Source organism: Misgurnus anguillicaudatus, chromosome 23 (assembly GCF_027580225.2).
Source record: "Misgurnus anguillicaudatus chromosome 23, ASM2758022v2, whole genome shotgun sequence".
NCBI lineage: Eukaryota > Metazoa > Chordata > Actinopteri > Cypriniformes > Cobitidae > Misgurnus > Misgurnus anguillicaudatus.
Window position 1 is genome coordinate 7305418 of NC_073359.2, and position 16513 is coordinate 7321930.

Here is a 16513-nt window from a genome sequence, read left to right on the forward strand (position 1 = left end):
CGCGCAATGCTTTTGATGTGCTGGAAAAATGACGCGACGCAAACAAAAGTTTGGTATAATTAAAATCGGTGAAGTTTAAATTATTAACCTGACAAATCCAGCTAGTAGCTGGGTTTAAGCAGGTCCTCCCAGCCTGCCAAAGGTCAAGCTGGTGGATCAGCTGATCTTACAGCCTGACCAGCTAAGTTGCTACTAGACCAGCTAAAACCAGCTCACAAGCATGCTGGTCTTAGCTGTATTTTTCAGTAGGATAATTTAATAATTATTAAATTATTAGTTGTATTACTCAAAGCTAAAATATTTGCTAAATAATTTAATATGTATTAAATTATATTAATATTAATTATTATTATTTAATTATTAATATATTTAAATATAAATAATTATCATATAAAGCTAATATGTTCTATACATTTTTGGATTATAATACTTAGGAATACTTGTAAACCTTGTAAGCCTCTTTAAATAAAATGCATAAATGTAAAATAAACGTATACATGTGTTAAGTATACAAAATCATACAGACAAAATTTGGCTATATACTGTATGAATAATGCAACACAGCTTTATTTCATTTCCATCTGATCTACACCATAAACATAATGCATTTAAGACAATTCCAACTCGACCAGCCAGGGAATTTTCTCAGGGAAATTTTCTGTTTTTCAGTTGAGGGCCAAGCAAAGCCACTATAACACAGAGCAAACACAAATACATGATCTGTAATGATACACTGATATTACACAAACTCAATGCAAAATCTGCAGTAACATTTGCACTTCACCTGCAGGATATCCAGCTCGATTTTCCCTGTGTTCTTCTTATCGAACAATTTAAACATCTCTGCGTAGATAATAAAAAAAATCAGGTAAACTAACTATTTCTGCTAATTTGACAGATGAGATTAAACTGGATCTGATAGTTAATGGAACAGGAGATCATCTCTTCTGTTAAAGGAACACGCCTACATTTTGGTAATTTAGCTTATTCGCCATATCCCCCAGAGTTAGATAAGTCCATACATACCTTTCTCATCTCACTAGCTTAGCTTAGCACAAAGACTGGAAGTGAATGGCTCCAGCTAGCAAACTGCTCCCAATAAGTGACAAAATAACGATTTTCTTTCCTATTTATGTGTTGTGGTTTGTATAGTCACACCGTGTACAAATAACAAGGTCATATGAGACACAGCTATCTTTTAACAGTATACATACTGGGAACTATATTCTCAGAAGGCGAAGCACTGCTACGTGGGCGGAATATAGTTCCCAGTATGTATACTGTTAAAAGATAGCTGTGTCTCATATGACCTTGTTATTTGTAGACGGTGTGACTATACACATCACAACACATAAATAGGAAAATGTTGGCGTTATTCTGTCACCTGGGAGCAGTTTGCTAGCTGGAGCCATTCACTTCCAGACTTTGTGCTAAGCTAAGCTAGCGGGGGCCGCGCCAGACAGAGCCACAGCACGCACAGAGATGAGAAAGGTATGTATGGACTTATCCAACTCTGGGGGACATGATGAACAAGCCAAATTCCCAAAATGTGGGCGCGTTCCTTTAAATCCACATTAGAACTTACTGAAGAGCATCTCCAAACGGATCAGGCAGCCCGCAAAGCTATCAAAGTCAATGGCATATTCCTGGTCGGCATAACGTGAGACTATCACCTGATGTATTTCACCGTTCACCTGGAACCCTTTGGAGAAAACGCACAGATTCAGATTTTATTATGAATTTTCATTTTCATAACACATCAAAGAAAAAAAATCATCCCATAGGGATACCATATAAAACTAGTTGAAATGACAATTACCTGCTTCTTTTATTGCATCTCTCATCTCGAGGGAACTCAAAGTGCCTGACCTGTCTCCGTCACGTCTTTTAAAAATTTCCTGGTGAGAGAAAATAGAGTTTAGTATTTACATCACCAAACACAATAAAACGTTTTCATAGCTTTTCTGCACAGATTTTGCTTATTCGTGGGATTTCTTTGCTTATTTTTAATATCTTCAACTTGTATAATTCAAGTAGTGAAAACTAAATTTCATTGAATCCATGTTGCCATCATCACAGAACCGAACGAAATAACTTTATTAGTTATTTGGTGTGATATACCAAATATTTCTGGATCTTTATCCACAGTGTGTGAAACTCCACCAGACCAAGTTTGCCACTGCCATCTTTCTGGACTGAGGGTCAAGGGTCATGACAGTGTTTTGATAGTCATGTGACTAATACTGCATTCTGATGCTGTGTGCTTATGATGACATTACACTAGATGTAACTATTTGGATAAAAGTTATTTTATAGCATTTCACAACCAATGTACAGTCTAGTAATCCATGTATAATTTGTTCATATGATCCAGTGAGGAAAGGATACATCTAGCAGACTGATCATTTGACCACACGTTTCCACACTGAAACCATCAGTCTTTACATCACTTCCTGTGTAAAAACAATACAAAATCTTACTGTGTGAATAACCAACAATCCTTAAGTTAGTCTTAAAAGTGAACTTTCTTACTTTTAGACACAATGTGGTTCAATATCTTCTGTAGCTCTGAGACAGACACCTCTGAGTCCTGAATAGAAACGATACAAAATTACACCTCAACATTACTGTGATCAAAACTGTACATCCTAAATAAAATAAAATAAAAATAATAAAAGACTAGACAGTCGTTCGACTCACATTTCCAGCGACCTGCATAAACAGGCGTTTAAATTGTGGGTCCACATCACTCTCAGATATATAATACTGAAAAAAATAAAGAGAAATCATGTGCAAATGTTATCTGATGATGTTGTATGTTAGATTAAAAATGACAGAAAGACATACTATAGATTACACGTATGTAAATTTATATATGTAAGTGTGTAGTATAAAATAATTTTGCATGTACATGCTAGGGCAGCAAGATATATTGAAATTATTAAAATAACGCAAGTGTGCAAATGATTCGAGCTTTGTGACATGGTGCATTATCCTGCTGAAAGTAGCCATCAGAGGATGTGTACATGGTGATCATAAAGGTCAGAAACAATGCTCAGGTAGGCCATGGCATTTAAACGATGCCCAATTGGCACTAAGAGGCCTAAAGTGTGCCAAGAAAACATCCCCCACACCATTACACCACCACCACCAGCCTGCACAGTTGTAAGAAGGCATAATGGATCCATGTTCTCGGTTTACGCCAAATTCTGACTCTACAATCTGAATGTCTCAACAGAAATCGAGATTTATCAGACCAGGCAACATTTTTCCAGTCTTCAACTGTCCAATTTGGTGAGCTTGTGCAAATTGTAGCCTCTTTTTCCTATTTGTAGTGGAGATGAGTGGTATCCGGTGGGGTCTTCTGCTGTTGTAGCCCATCCTCAAGGTTGTGCGTGTTGTGGCTTCACAAATGCTTTGCTGCATACCTCGGTTGTAACGAGTGGTTATTTCATTTAAAGTTGCTCTTCTATCAGCTTGAATCAGTCGTCTCATTCTCCTCTGACCTCTAGCATCAACAAGGCATTATCGCCCACAGGACTGCCGCATACTGGATGTTTCTCCCATTTCACACCATTCTTTGTAAACCCTAGAAATGATTGTGCGTGAAAATCCCAGTAACTGAGCAGATTGTGAAATACTCAGACTGGCTCGTCTAGCACCAACAAGCATGCCACTACTCAAAATTGCTTAAATCACCTTTCTTTCCCATTCTGACATTCAGTTTGGAGTTCAGGAGATGGTCTTGACCAGGATCACACCCCTAAATGCATTGAATCAACTGCCATATGATTGGTTGATTCGAAAATTGCATTAATGAGAAATTGAACAGGTGTTCCTAATAATCCTTTAGGTGAGTGTATATATCATGCAGCCTCAGTAAAAGAATATTACAATACACTGTTGTAATGCATGCAATTTGTAATTGACAGATTTATTTACCTTTTTCAAGTTTGCAGTGATATCTTCATCCATTGGACTACACAGAAAAAGACAGAAATTTATCCATCATTCATTTGTTTCTTAAGGGTAACAATTACAATGTGGGGCTGGCTTTTGAGTCCAAGTTAATGTAAAAGGTTAGCTATTATTAAAAGGTTTAATGCTGATGTGTGTATATGGTTTATTATTGCCCTCAGTGAAATGGAAGAAGAGTACCACTATGTGGTGAAAATGTAAAACTACACCAGCACTCCTTAAAATAAAAGAAATATCAGCCGTCCTAAACACGTTATAGACAAACCTGGCGGCCACCTCTTTCTCCGTAAACACACGCAGTATGAAACTTCCCTTGCGATGGGGCTCAAAAGTGGAGGGGATGATGACGTATTCTCCAGGAGGCAACTTAAAGCGCTCGCTTAATTCTCGCAGGTTGATGAAGGTGCTGCTGTCTGCAATCGGTTTTGTACGAAGCAGCACATCGGGGCCGAGATGAACATTACTGCGACCCTTTAACTGCAAAAACATTCAACAAACACAAATATACTAAATGTGATAGAGAAGATATTAAGATGGATTAGGTGGTCCACAAACATTCAAAGAAAACATTTAAGAAAATCTCTACACACCTCATCTGGAACCTGCAACAGACATACAAAGAGACATTATTTTAGTAATATTAAAACTCAAACTCCAAAAATTCAGATGTATAATAACAAGTAAAAGATTAGCTGTTGTATTGGCAGTAAAACTAGTTTAATTGTTTATATCTGCATGTAACCAGTGTTGGGTTACCTCATAGATGGCAAAGCCAATCGTATTCAGGTCTTTTCCAAGACGTTTATCTTTGCGCCCATCTTTCTGCATCAATCCCACCAAAAAAGTGCAACCATCTTCTCCATCATGAGGGTCATCATCAACATCCTCAAGCTTGATCACAAACTGAGGGTTTGAGCAGAATGTAGCTGGAGAGAGAAAGTGAGAAGACTTAGAAAACACACATTTATGTTGTGATGTGATCTTTTGATTGGTTTAAGATACCTCTATTGTTTCTGCATCCTCCTGCGGTGGACCCCACTCTCCAGTTGCCGTCAAACTGGCAGTAACTCCAGTGACCCACCCCGTCACTGGTCAAAGTGTCTGGAGTCAGATTACAAATCTCCAGCCTTGAGAAATTCTGCACAAAGTCTGAATATGCCATCCTGAAAGGAGGTGAAAGAGCGGGAAATATTAAGTAAATTAAATCTGCAATAGTTCGGTATGTCAATAGAGTACGATAAGCGCATGCTGGAAGTTTTAAACGAGTGAATCGTTTTCGAGTCGATTCATTTAATTGAAGCGTCTGAGCGAAACGATTCACTACAACGAATCGAATCTTTGAAGAAACCAACGTCACCAAGCCTGGTTTATTTACGTTAATTGAGCATTATACATTCGCAAGTCATAAGCATGTTACAACAATTTACGATTAAAGGCATATTCCATTTTCTTAAAAGAAAAATCCAGATAATTTACTCACCTGTCTTTCTTTGTTCAGTCGAGAAGAAATTATGTTTTTTGAGGAAAACATTGCAGGATTTTTCTCATTTTAATGGACTTTAATAGACAGCAACAATTAATACTTAACTCAACACTTAACAGTTTTTTTCAACGGAGTTTCAAAGGACTATAAACAATTCCAAACGAGGCATAAGGGGCAAAACGATTGTTATTTTTGACAATAAAAATAACAAATATACACTTTTAAAGCACAACTTCTCGTTTAGATCCGGTCGTCATGCGCTAGCGTGACCCGACGCAATACGTCATCACGTCAAGAGGTCACAGAGGACGAACGCGAAACTCCGCCCCCAGACCGTTCCGACGTTGTTGTATGTGGAATGATACTAATTAATGTCTTTCCGTGTGTCTCAATTCGTTCCCTAGCTCCCGTTGTGTCAGTTTATTGTTTACAATGGTCCGCAAATGTGCGTTATATGTAACACGTGACTGACCTCCCTACGTCACTACGCATTTACGTTAGGTCGCGCTGGACCTGACCTAAACGAAAAGTTGTGCTTTAAAAGTGTATATTTATTACTTTTATTGTCAAAAATAACAATCGTTTTGCTAGATAAGACCCTTATGCCTCGTTTGGGATTGTTTATAGTCCTTTGAAACTCCGTTGAAAAAAACTGTTAAGTGTTGAGTTAAGTATTAATTGTTGGTGTCTATTAAAGTCCATTAAAATGAGAAAAATCCTGCAATGTTTTCCTCAAAAAACACAATTTCTACTGGACTAAACAAAGAAAGACAGGTGAGTAAATTATCAGGATTTTTCTTTTAAGAAAATGGAATATTCCTTTAACTAAGAATAATACTCAACTTTATAATTGTTTATATTCTGAAAAAAGACTTGATGACGTATGCAGCCTTGAAGAAATGCGAACTCCGGAGGCTGCAGCCTTCGAAATAAGAAACGGCAACAGACTGATTTTTTGTTAAAAGTAGTAAAAGTTCAAGCTTTCTTACCAGAACTCTCCATCCTCAGCTGAATAATCCAGTTTCGCTTTCTCCTCTGGAAGGACATTATCCCATTCCCTGGAGCTGAAGAAAATATTTATGTAACGTTACAGAGCTGTCAGGTGAGATTAGACCATGACAAAAATAATGCGTCGGGAATAAACTCACTTATCACTCCACGCGCCCGTCCACTCCACCTGACCCCACGGGTTCCTTACACGAACCAACTGCACTGGACTCCCCATGTAGTGAACCTGAATTTAAAAGCGACAGTCCTTCGAGTTATTTCTGTTATTAAAGCATTTTAGTAAGTTTAAAGGAGACATTTCACAAAGCTTTTTTAAGATGTCAAATAAATCTTTGGTTTTTAAACCATTTTCGCTTGGGTTTAGGGTTAGATTTGCTTAATGAGGTTATTTAATATACAGGTTTCTCCATGTTTTTATCCATATTTAAGCCATGGTCGCTTGGAGTTGGGGTTAGAGTTGGGGTTTGGAAGTCATTTTTATATAACAAAAAGTTGTTCTAATCCTAAACCCAAGCGAAAATGGTAAAAAATAGCAAAAAATTGAGAATTCAATAAATAAAACGACAAAAAAAGATACACCATTTAAGTGAATGGGAAGGACTGGCGTATCATATGCACGCCAAAGTGGAATTTGGCGTATGTATTGCACATGTTTTACACTTCGTGCTATTTATACGCATCTTCAGGAGATTGGGCTGCTTTTTTCACATGCTTGTGGAGAATGATTAACCAAAACTAAGTTACTGGGTTGATCTTAATCACATTTTCTAGGTTGATAAAAGCACTGGGGACCCAATTATAACACCCAAACATGGAAAAAGTCACATCGTGTCTTACCTCTTCTGCGCCAGTGAGGGAGTACGCGTGTCCTTTCACCAGCTTCAGGCTGGTCACTGCCTCTGTTTCATACGCACTGGTTATCTAGTAGAAAGATACTAGTTTAGGGAAGGTAGGCAACACCATTGTTCTGATTTGAAAGAGTAGTTAAAAGGAAATTGAAAAATGATCCCATAATTCTCGTGACACAACAAACATATGACACAAGAAGGAAAGAGCCAATGAGATTTTTTTTTTACTGATGGCAGCTATATTTTAATTTACCTGTCCTGATCTGTTTACATTAATAAACGAAATAAGTTTAAAATATTTATCGTTTTCTCTCACAAATGTGTTTCTTCAATGCACCCAATAGAGTCATTCCTATTATTTTAAAGGGCACCTATTTCATTGCTAAAAACAATGTTATTTTGTGTATTTTTGTGTAATACAATGCGTTCGTGTGGTTTATGGTAAAAAAACACATTATTTTCCATATACATACACTGAAAAAAAAATTATTCATTGAATTTAATACATTTTTTTAAGGTAAGTGGTTGCAATCAAGTTTATTTAAGCTACATTTAAACAAAAGTTTTATATTTTATTTTACTTTACTAATCGTTTTTGTTTAAATGTAGCTTAAATACATTTATTGCAACCACTTACCTTAAAAAATTGATTAAATTCAATGAATCATTTTTTTTCAGTGTATTTTTGTAGCTCCAGATATCTTTCTGAAACACACTGATGTTGTACAAAACTCTGGCCTGATTGGCCAGCTAATCTGTATGTTGTGATTGGCTTGAATACCTCTGATGTAACTGACGTAAATGTGACGCTACTTACCATGTTTGAGAGATTCGGTCACAATGCAATGCTAACAGTCAAAGCGGGAGGAATTATGATAATGTCGGTCTTTACTACATCACCAATCCCAGGAAGTAAACTGTTGCCTACAATCCGTGTGTTTGTTGTAGTCCAAGAAAAGAGATTTACATTTGAGACGACAACTCGCGTCATCCTTTACTTTGGGGTTTGTACCTTTTGCATATCGTTAACATGTACTAATACACACTTACACGTCAAAGGAAATCAAGCTTTTAAAAATATAAAAAAGGAAAAACATGCATTTGGGATGGCATGAGGGTGAGTAATTTATGAGACAATTTTCAGATTTGGCTGAACTACTTTTTTATATTAAAATCAAAACTGACTGCTGGTATTTAGTAAAACCCAGAAAATACTTAAACCTTCATTTAAATATGGGCGTCTCCCAGCTATTTGCACATGTTTTGAGTTATTTGCGCAGCTATTTTTAGCAAATCTCCGACAACACACTCGCATGCAATTTTTCAGATTGCACAAGCAAATTATAGTAAACCAGAGCCAAAGTATGCTTAAACTACTGTATGTGCAAAACAAGTTTTAATGAACAAACAAAAAAGGTCAGTGTATGTTATGTTGTCATTGCCTTTACATTTTGGCCCAATTAACATACAGTAAGTAGAAGTGAAGTATACTCACATCAATGGAGCACCCAAGCAGGGAGCCCAACCCAAGTGCTTTCTGAATGATCTTAAACAGATATGGAGGGGCTTTACTCAATTCATAGCTCTCAGCAATACCTCCCGTAAAGTCCTCAAAACCCTCAATGGTGTTACCACCTGTCAAAGCTTCATATGAGCCGGTGACCCTTTTAAAACATAGCAGGAGTTATATTTTTGTGCATTCACCAAAACAAACAGCACTGTGTAAATTGACACAGTCAAACCCATGACTTTGCCATTGTCAATGTCATGGTCTACCAGTTAAACTACACACTCACTTTGCATAGGCCTTCTCCAGCAGGGCGCTCCAGAACTCCGTACCCTCTGCCGAATGAACAAACAACAGCTTTCCGTCTCTGGTAGGCAGACGGTCATCAATGACAACATCCACCCATTCACCATACTGCCAGAACTAAAGAAAGTAGATAGATCGGCATCAGTCGGACCACTTTTTTGTCTGACGTGTTTTGAACCACAGTCGTACAATCAGACATTTAGACCCCACTGAATCTGACCTGAAAGTGAAAGATGCCGGCGTAATCGTCCCCAAAGCTCTGGCCAGGCGGGACAACACGCTCCAAAATGTTGTTATCTAGAGTCAAAGAGGCAATGGCTGCCAGTAGCCAACAGTCACCTGCACAGAGATCATGAGGTAGATTTGGTTATTCTTTATTTAGCTGATGCTTTTATGCAAACTCGCTTACAGTGCACACAGGGAGGAACCTACAGTAGGCTTAGCCTGTTGCTTAAGCATCAACATGGGCTTAAATTGATTTTGCGATGAAAAAAACCTTGTTTAAACCTATCACCTTTAAGTTGCCAAAATATACTGTCTGTAAGCACTAGATCACACCACCGTATACTGCAATGATGTCACTATTTCAAATATAGAGATTGTATTTGTGGTCACGGTGCATGAAGCAATGTCCACTAATATGAGTCTGTGTGAGTTTAGGGTGGAGTGCAGTAATATGAAAGTCAACATAAATAAAGACACACCAGTGTAACATCAACGGATAGCTACATGATTTTTATCATAACTGAATGGCAAATCAGATATTGTAGTAAATATCCTGGCTAAAATAGCCTGACACCCTACCTGTTAAAAACAACATAATCTCTATTAATCACCACGTTAGGGGATTCATAAATAATTCAGTGTTCAACTATAACATGTTACATCAATTCACCTAAAGCCCCTTGGCAGATGTCAGTCCGCTTGGCACCATCCACAATAAACTGAGGGTCTGAACACAGCTCCTTCAAAACAGATTAAAGCACAGTTACATCTATGCTTATTGTTACACATGAACAGCAATGTTATATTTGCTTTTAGCAAACAGAATACACAAAAGATTAGTCATACAGATATGTGTTCGTTTCTACAGGATACGGATGATTATATAATAGCAGGTATATAGGTGTCCAAAATCATGTTTTCAGCTTTTTCAAATCGGTTTATTTTATCTATTTGTTTATTTATTATAAGAAGTGCAAAACAAACGACTAAACACAACAAAAACAAAGACAAAAAATTATTATTATAAAGCAATGATAATAAGCAAATAATAAACAAATAATAATATAGGTATTTAAGTTATAATAGTATAATAACAATAATAATTCGATAAAAAATATCAAATTATTTTAAAAATGTGGTACTCATTGTCATGGATCACGAGATGTTACAAACCTTAAAAATATAATATTTTGTGTTGTGGACAGAGATTAATCGCATAAAAAATGAGCTTTTGTATAATATATATGTGTGTGTGCTGTGTGTTATTATTATTATTATGTATATACAAAACACACACACATTCATGTAAGAATGTAACATTTTAGTGGCAGCCGGTGACTTTTTTCGATTTTGTCGATCCGAAGTTCGTCACAACATGTATGTAGCCCATCATGTGTGTGGTTTTTCATTTCAAATTATGTGTTCTGCACGGTGAGAGATCCTCTGTGCATCACGTGTCTTGTCAAAATAAGTGCCTGCTGCAGACGCATCTAAAGGGTTTATCATAAAAAAGACGCTCGCGTTTGCCAGATACTCACATAATCTCATGCGTAATTAGAAATTTTTAAGGGAGTGTCTTGCGAGAATTTTGTGAACGTGAGCGTCTCTTTTATCATAAACGGTTTTGATGCGTGTGCAGCAGGCACTTATTTTGACAAAACACGTGATGCACATTGTTCACATGACGCAACAAACACATATTTTGAAGACGCAAGCAACACACATGACACTTCGAACGCATATTTTAAATTTGCGCTCCACAGATGAGCAGTCACAATATATATAGTACAGGCCAAAAGTTTGGACACACTCATTCGTTCTTTATTTATATATTTTTCCACATAACAGAATATTAATAAACTCGTCCAAACTATGGCAAAACACAAATGCAACTGTGGGAATTATGTTGGTGACTGAAAGCATCCAAAATAAATCAAAATTCTGTTATATTTTATGCAAAACCATACTCGTTTCATTTTATCAAGAAGCCTCTTGAATTTTAACTTTAGAATGAATTTTAAAGAATATTGAAGGACTTCACATTTAATCTGGGCTCTTATTGACAGATTTTTCTTTAATATTCAGTGCAAGTCATAGACGGTTTCAGCAGTAACAACATAAACAAGCGGCTGTCGCGGTCTGCACGTAACTTCCGGTAGACTCCGCTAATAATAAATAACCACAAAGTACTTTAAACGTAGTTTATTTATATAACAAGCAAAAAAACAACACATGGATTACCTAAGAAACCAAAACATTTGTTATTTTCGACGAGGTATTTGTTCAAGAGATCAGTTTGGCAACTAGTCAGACCATTAAAAAAAAATGAAACCAGAAGTAAAGTTCAGATCCAGACGCTTATCACGTGCGTCCGATGAAACCGTCTATAACAGAAATTAATCTGTTTGGCACAGGTATAGTTTTTTCTACAAATGTAATTTCATGCATTTAACCATACACCTTCAGATTAAAAGATTTTTTAAATCATAGTTAACATTTTAGTCACGTGTGTCCAAACTTTTGGCCTGTACTGTATATATATATATATATATATTAGGGCTGTCAAAATTAACGCGTTAATAACGCGTTAACGCAAATTCATTTTAACCCCACTAATTTCATTAACGGCGATTTACGCAACGCGAAAATTTTGTTTGACCCTTGGTCCAGCCCATAGTTGAAATAACAGAGACGCAGACAAATGGGATCCTGTCTAAATGATTCAAAGGTTTTCAAAGAAATAAGAACATTAACCAAATCGTCTAGCAAATCCAATGGTCTAAATGCTCGTTGGACATCTGAAACTTTATTTATACGTCTAAGGTGTAACGTTCCCGTCCTCCTAATGCTTAATCTAATACAAAGATGCATCTTAATTCATTTTGGTTTCGCTCTTATGCATGACTATAGACTGCAGGACTTGCTTGATGTTAAAAGAGTCATTAAGGGAGATAAAGTTCGGTACCTGATTAATGTTAAAGAGTTATTAAAAGCGACTCAAAAGCGATCACCTCACGCTGAATGACTGACATCTGAAGCGCGTGCACACAGACGCGCGAGTGCGCGAACCGGATATATAGACATCTACACAAAATTAAAGTTTTACAAATATCTGTTTTGATAAGGATTCACGCAGGTAGGATCTATAATCTGTTATGTATATATATATAATATTTCTAAAATGTTAACATGTAGGTTTGTGTGTTTAAATATACATAATAATTACACACACAACACACCCACATATATTATGCAAAGCTCACTTTTATTTTGTATGCGATTAATCACAATTCATTTTGGCCTACCACTGAATGTTTATATTTGTAAATATTTGTATTTAAAATTGTCTTGTATGGTTGAAAATATAATTTCCTGTTGAGATGAGAGAGAGAGAGAAGATATATTATCATTATCAGATATATAATATATATTATAAAAGCTAAAAAAATTACTTTGGACACCAAATATGCCTGCAATTATATAACGATTTTAATGCTGTGGTTATTGTATTTTAATTGGCCAAACGGTTCAAACAGTCTTATTTATATGACAATGAAAAATAATCAGCCAAACCTGTTATAACTATCAACAGACACTCAGACATCTTACCTCAGGAAACCTGAGTGGCTGTCGGTTGCCAAGTATTATATGCACACACATATATAACTTGAACAAAACCCATTCATTTAGATGTTTGTATATGCAGCACATTTATCGTTACATGACAAAACATTTTTATATTGCATCTGATTTTGTTATATAGAATAATTTACATTTTCGAATTACATTTTTTTTCTCCAGAAGGCAAGAGTAAACCTTGCTGTGTTTTTAATGCGTCTATTAAATGCTTTACAGTACATAAGGATGTCAAATACATCTCAATAGATGTTTTTTCAAACGCAAATATAAATCAATTACACATTTTTGCTGAATTTTATATTAAAACAAAGGGATGAAGGTGAAACACGCCTTTATTCCAGGCAGTCCGCTATAGAGAAGAATAGTCTCTAATATTTACCTACCTGTATGCTTGACTTGTGCAGATAAAAGGTGATACATACAGACATAAACACAGGTGTGCCTATGAGAACTAAGCTAGACTTCCATTGTCTCCATAATATATGACATTTTCTATTCTTTAGCCCTTCCCTAAACACTTAACTTCCCCTCCAGCAATAGATTTAAAGGAAAGATTTGGCTTTTAGTATTTTTTACTAGTAAGGACCACCAAAACTACAAGAAGATACTACACCTTTGGTCTTTTCCACTCCACTCCTTTGGTCTTTGAGGAAAATCGTCCGAGTTCATTGTATCCCAGAGAGTCAGGAACCGCAGAAAAGGTCGGATCATAGAACAATGCTTTCTTCTCCAAACATTCACGCTTCAGACTCTCGTAGTCCTGCTTATTAAATGGTATCGCTTTCTCATTTGTCCCAACACCATCTTCTCTATCCTGTCTTTTAGAAAGAAACTTTGCAATGCTGCTCATTCTGCCTATTCATCAAACGTGTTCACACTCACAGTGAGCTTTAAAGTCCTGTTTAGTGTATGAGTGGTTATTTGAGACCTATGTTGGTTTTAAAGTGAGAGGGCGGGGTCATGCTCACCTGTGTGCAGGTGAAGAGCTTATGGGGGTAGGTGTTGCCTGGTTTCACAATGGCTTAGCATCAAATGACCACGTAATACACATGAATATAATTCTGTGAAGCACATGGTTGAATCCAGAGAGAAAAATTTTATCAAAGACATTGCATTCTGGCAAGAGACAACATCTAAAAAGATCTCATCAAGCTCATATCTACCTCAAAGACAAGAACACAGAGGAAGCACACATCAGCAAGAATGATCACATGTGTTTCTTTGCTTGCAACCCCCCCCCCTACCTTCTCACATGTTGGTCTAGAGATTTGGTGTCCTTTTGGTGGTCTCAGTGCAGCCGGTCTCATTCCTTTAGGTGTGGGAAAATCCAATATAAACATATAGAAATTAGGCAACTGGAAATAAACTCCACCCAGGTATCTCTCTCAAATTGCCCCCTGACCCACAGATATCAAAGACACAGCAGTCTACAACAATAAACAAACATAAACCATTTGATAAGGCTAAGGTGTTAGAGGGTTCTGGGCATCTGTAAACAGATCTCCCGCACGATCATCTCCAGGTGACATTTTCAAACCCTCTAATTTCGTACCATTACGGTTTTGTATGACTGATCAATGCATTATTTTGTTTTAAGTTGGATTTGTATTATCTTGTATTATAAATATTTCTCACGATTGATTTATATGGTATATTGGTTGAATTGAATTTTGAATTATTGTGTTGTTTACCTGGTTAATAAATTGTTATGTGCTCGAATGTGCTCTATATCAGGGGTTCTCAAAGTTTACATTCAAAGGTCCAAATCTGAATTCTCATCATTTTCATGGGTCTGGAAAAACTGGTTATTACAAAAACTGTGTGAATAATGATGTAAATCATTTGTTATATAACAAATCAACACAAATAGTTTGGAAAAATAAAGTGCATTCATAACAAGTGTATTTTGCATTTAAAGTAAAAAAGAAATGTAAACATGAACAGGTGCAAAATACAAAGCAACCTAATAAGAGAAATGGTTTGTTTTCCATCAGATGCATGAAAAAGGTGTGGTTGGTAGACGGAGACACTGATCCAAATTAGGGGTGTAGCTATATATTGGCCAATGATGCTTGCTATGCTTCTCAATGAAATACTGTGAAATGCCGCTACATCCAAAAGCCAGAGGGCGCTCTCGTGCAAAAACTCAATACGCGCTGCAGACGAAGAATCACAGACACGCAGCTCCAGGAAATGTCTTAAGGATATATTTATATTGCCGTTCTTCAACCCTTTTCAGGTATTTTCATGATAATAAAGATTATGTATAATGATTATGTTTGACAAATGTTGCCTTTTCAAATGCATGTAAGGAGTTACTGATCAAAAGCCGTAGTACATGAAATAGCTGTGCGTAATATCTTGGTGTGATGGCTACAGCGTCACACAGGACATTTTTAAATAACTCGTTTTTTTCTGACTACTCTTAAATACAGAAAAAACGCAGAAACGAGTGGTTTACAAGTTTTATATGCATTTTTAAACTAGCAATTGCACACATTTAATCAATCACATAGAAATTAATGCACTTGCAATATGAAGTGGATGCCGGTCCGGATCAAATTCCGTTTGAGAACCCCTGATCTACATTATTAACTCTTCTAAATTACTATAAAGTATTACGATATATCTTTGTTACCACATAGAGCGTCATAACCTGAAAACCACGACCACCGAGGGAAAACAATCCATCCACCAAGTATAGAGACAGAGGGCAGTTATGCAAATTTGAAAACCACGCCCACCGGGGGGGAAAGCAATCCAACCGTCTTTTACTTTGTATTGGGAGAGGCCGCCTCCTTGTCATTTCTGGCTTATAACAAAAAACAGAATAATGCCTAAAAGCTGCTGTGTGACAATATGTACAGCTAACAAGCCAAAGAACCCAGAAATACGTTTTTATAAGCTGTCGAGCCATAAAACCCAGTCTTTAAGGAGAATAAAGTGGATCACCGACTACGTTTCCCCCTAGTGGACGCAGTTTTACTAATAGTAGTAATAGAAAAGTTGCCTGTGTAGCCGGCTTCGTCTGCACGTTGCCGACTACTGCGTTGTGTTCTGGTGCACTCAAGACAGGACACTGACGTTCCTCAAGGCACTTTATTATGTACAAACTCTCTCAGTCAAGTAGAAGGCTCACTGTTCAAATTCAAAGAGAGCAAATGTTCAAAATTCTACCCTCGATTAGAATCAGCCTCTCTCAGTCGAGTAGAATGCAGACTGAATTTAATCACATTCAAAAATCAAAGAAATAAAATATAAAAGAATTATAGAAAATAAACATTGCATTAGTTGGTGTATATGTATGTGTCATATTGCATGTTATTCCTGTTATATTCTGGGTTTTTATCTTTTACATTAACATTATGCAACATGAAATAAAATCTTTTCAGTAGTTAGTACCCAAATTTATGCATAAAGCAACATGTACACATTCTATGTTTGTGCTCTTAAGTGCCATTAAACATTAATCAATACATGAAAACTTTTTAAATGAACACATTATATTTTTAACACATC

General features: G+C 36.5%; 1 protein-coding gene across 1 annotated transcript; it reads right to left on the reverse strand.

Annotated features, from left to right (window-relative positions):
* Positions 1–540: 540 nt before the first annotated feature.
* LOC129453424 (calpain-2 catalytic subunit) lies at positions 541–13920 on the reverse strand. Its single transcript, XM_055217668.2, has 21 exons — positions 13608–13920; positions 10026–10095; positions 9351–9469; positions 9114–9247; positions 8813–8981; positions 7307–7390; positions 6610–6695; positions 6451–6525; positions 4981–5141; positions 4735–4904; positions 4569–4580; positions 4244–4455; positions 3943–3979; positions 2701–2766; positions 2533–2590; positions 2389–2453; positions 2122–2190; positions 1820–1898; positions 1586–1702; positions 785–843; positions 541–689 (listed from the first exon to the last, which is right to left on the reverse strand). The coding sequence occupies exons 1-21, from the start codon at positions 13842–13844 to the stop codon at positions 666–668; spliced, it is 2103 nt and encodes a 700-aa protein (XP_055073643.2). The 5' UTR covers positions 13845–13920; the 3' UTR covers positions 541–665.
* Positions 13921–16513: the final 2593 nt, after the last annotated feature.

What these genes read in the sequence shown, in the direction of transcription:
- LOC129453424 (XM_055217668.2), bottom strand. Translation starts at nt 13,844, where the DNA reads ATGAGCAGCATTGCAAAGTTTCTTTCTAAAAGACAGGATAGAGAAGAT. An exon ending in AGGATGCAGAAACAATAGAG is followed by an intron (nt 4,905 to 4,980) that starts GTATCTTAAACC and finishes TTCTCTCTCCAG; the next exon opens with CTACATTCTGCTCAAACCCT. An exon ending in TCGAGCTGGATATCCTGCAG is followed by an intron (nt 690 to 784) that starts GTGAAGTGCAAA and finishes TCTGTGTTATAG; the next exon opens with TGGCTTTGCTTGGCCCTCAA.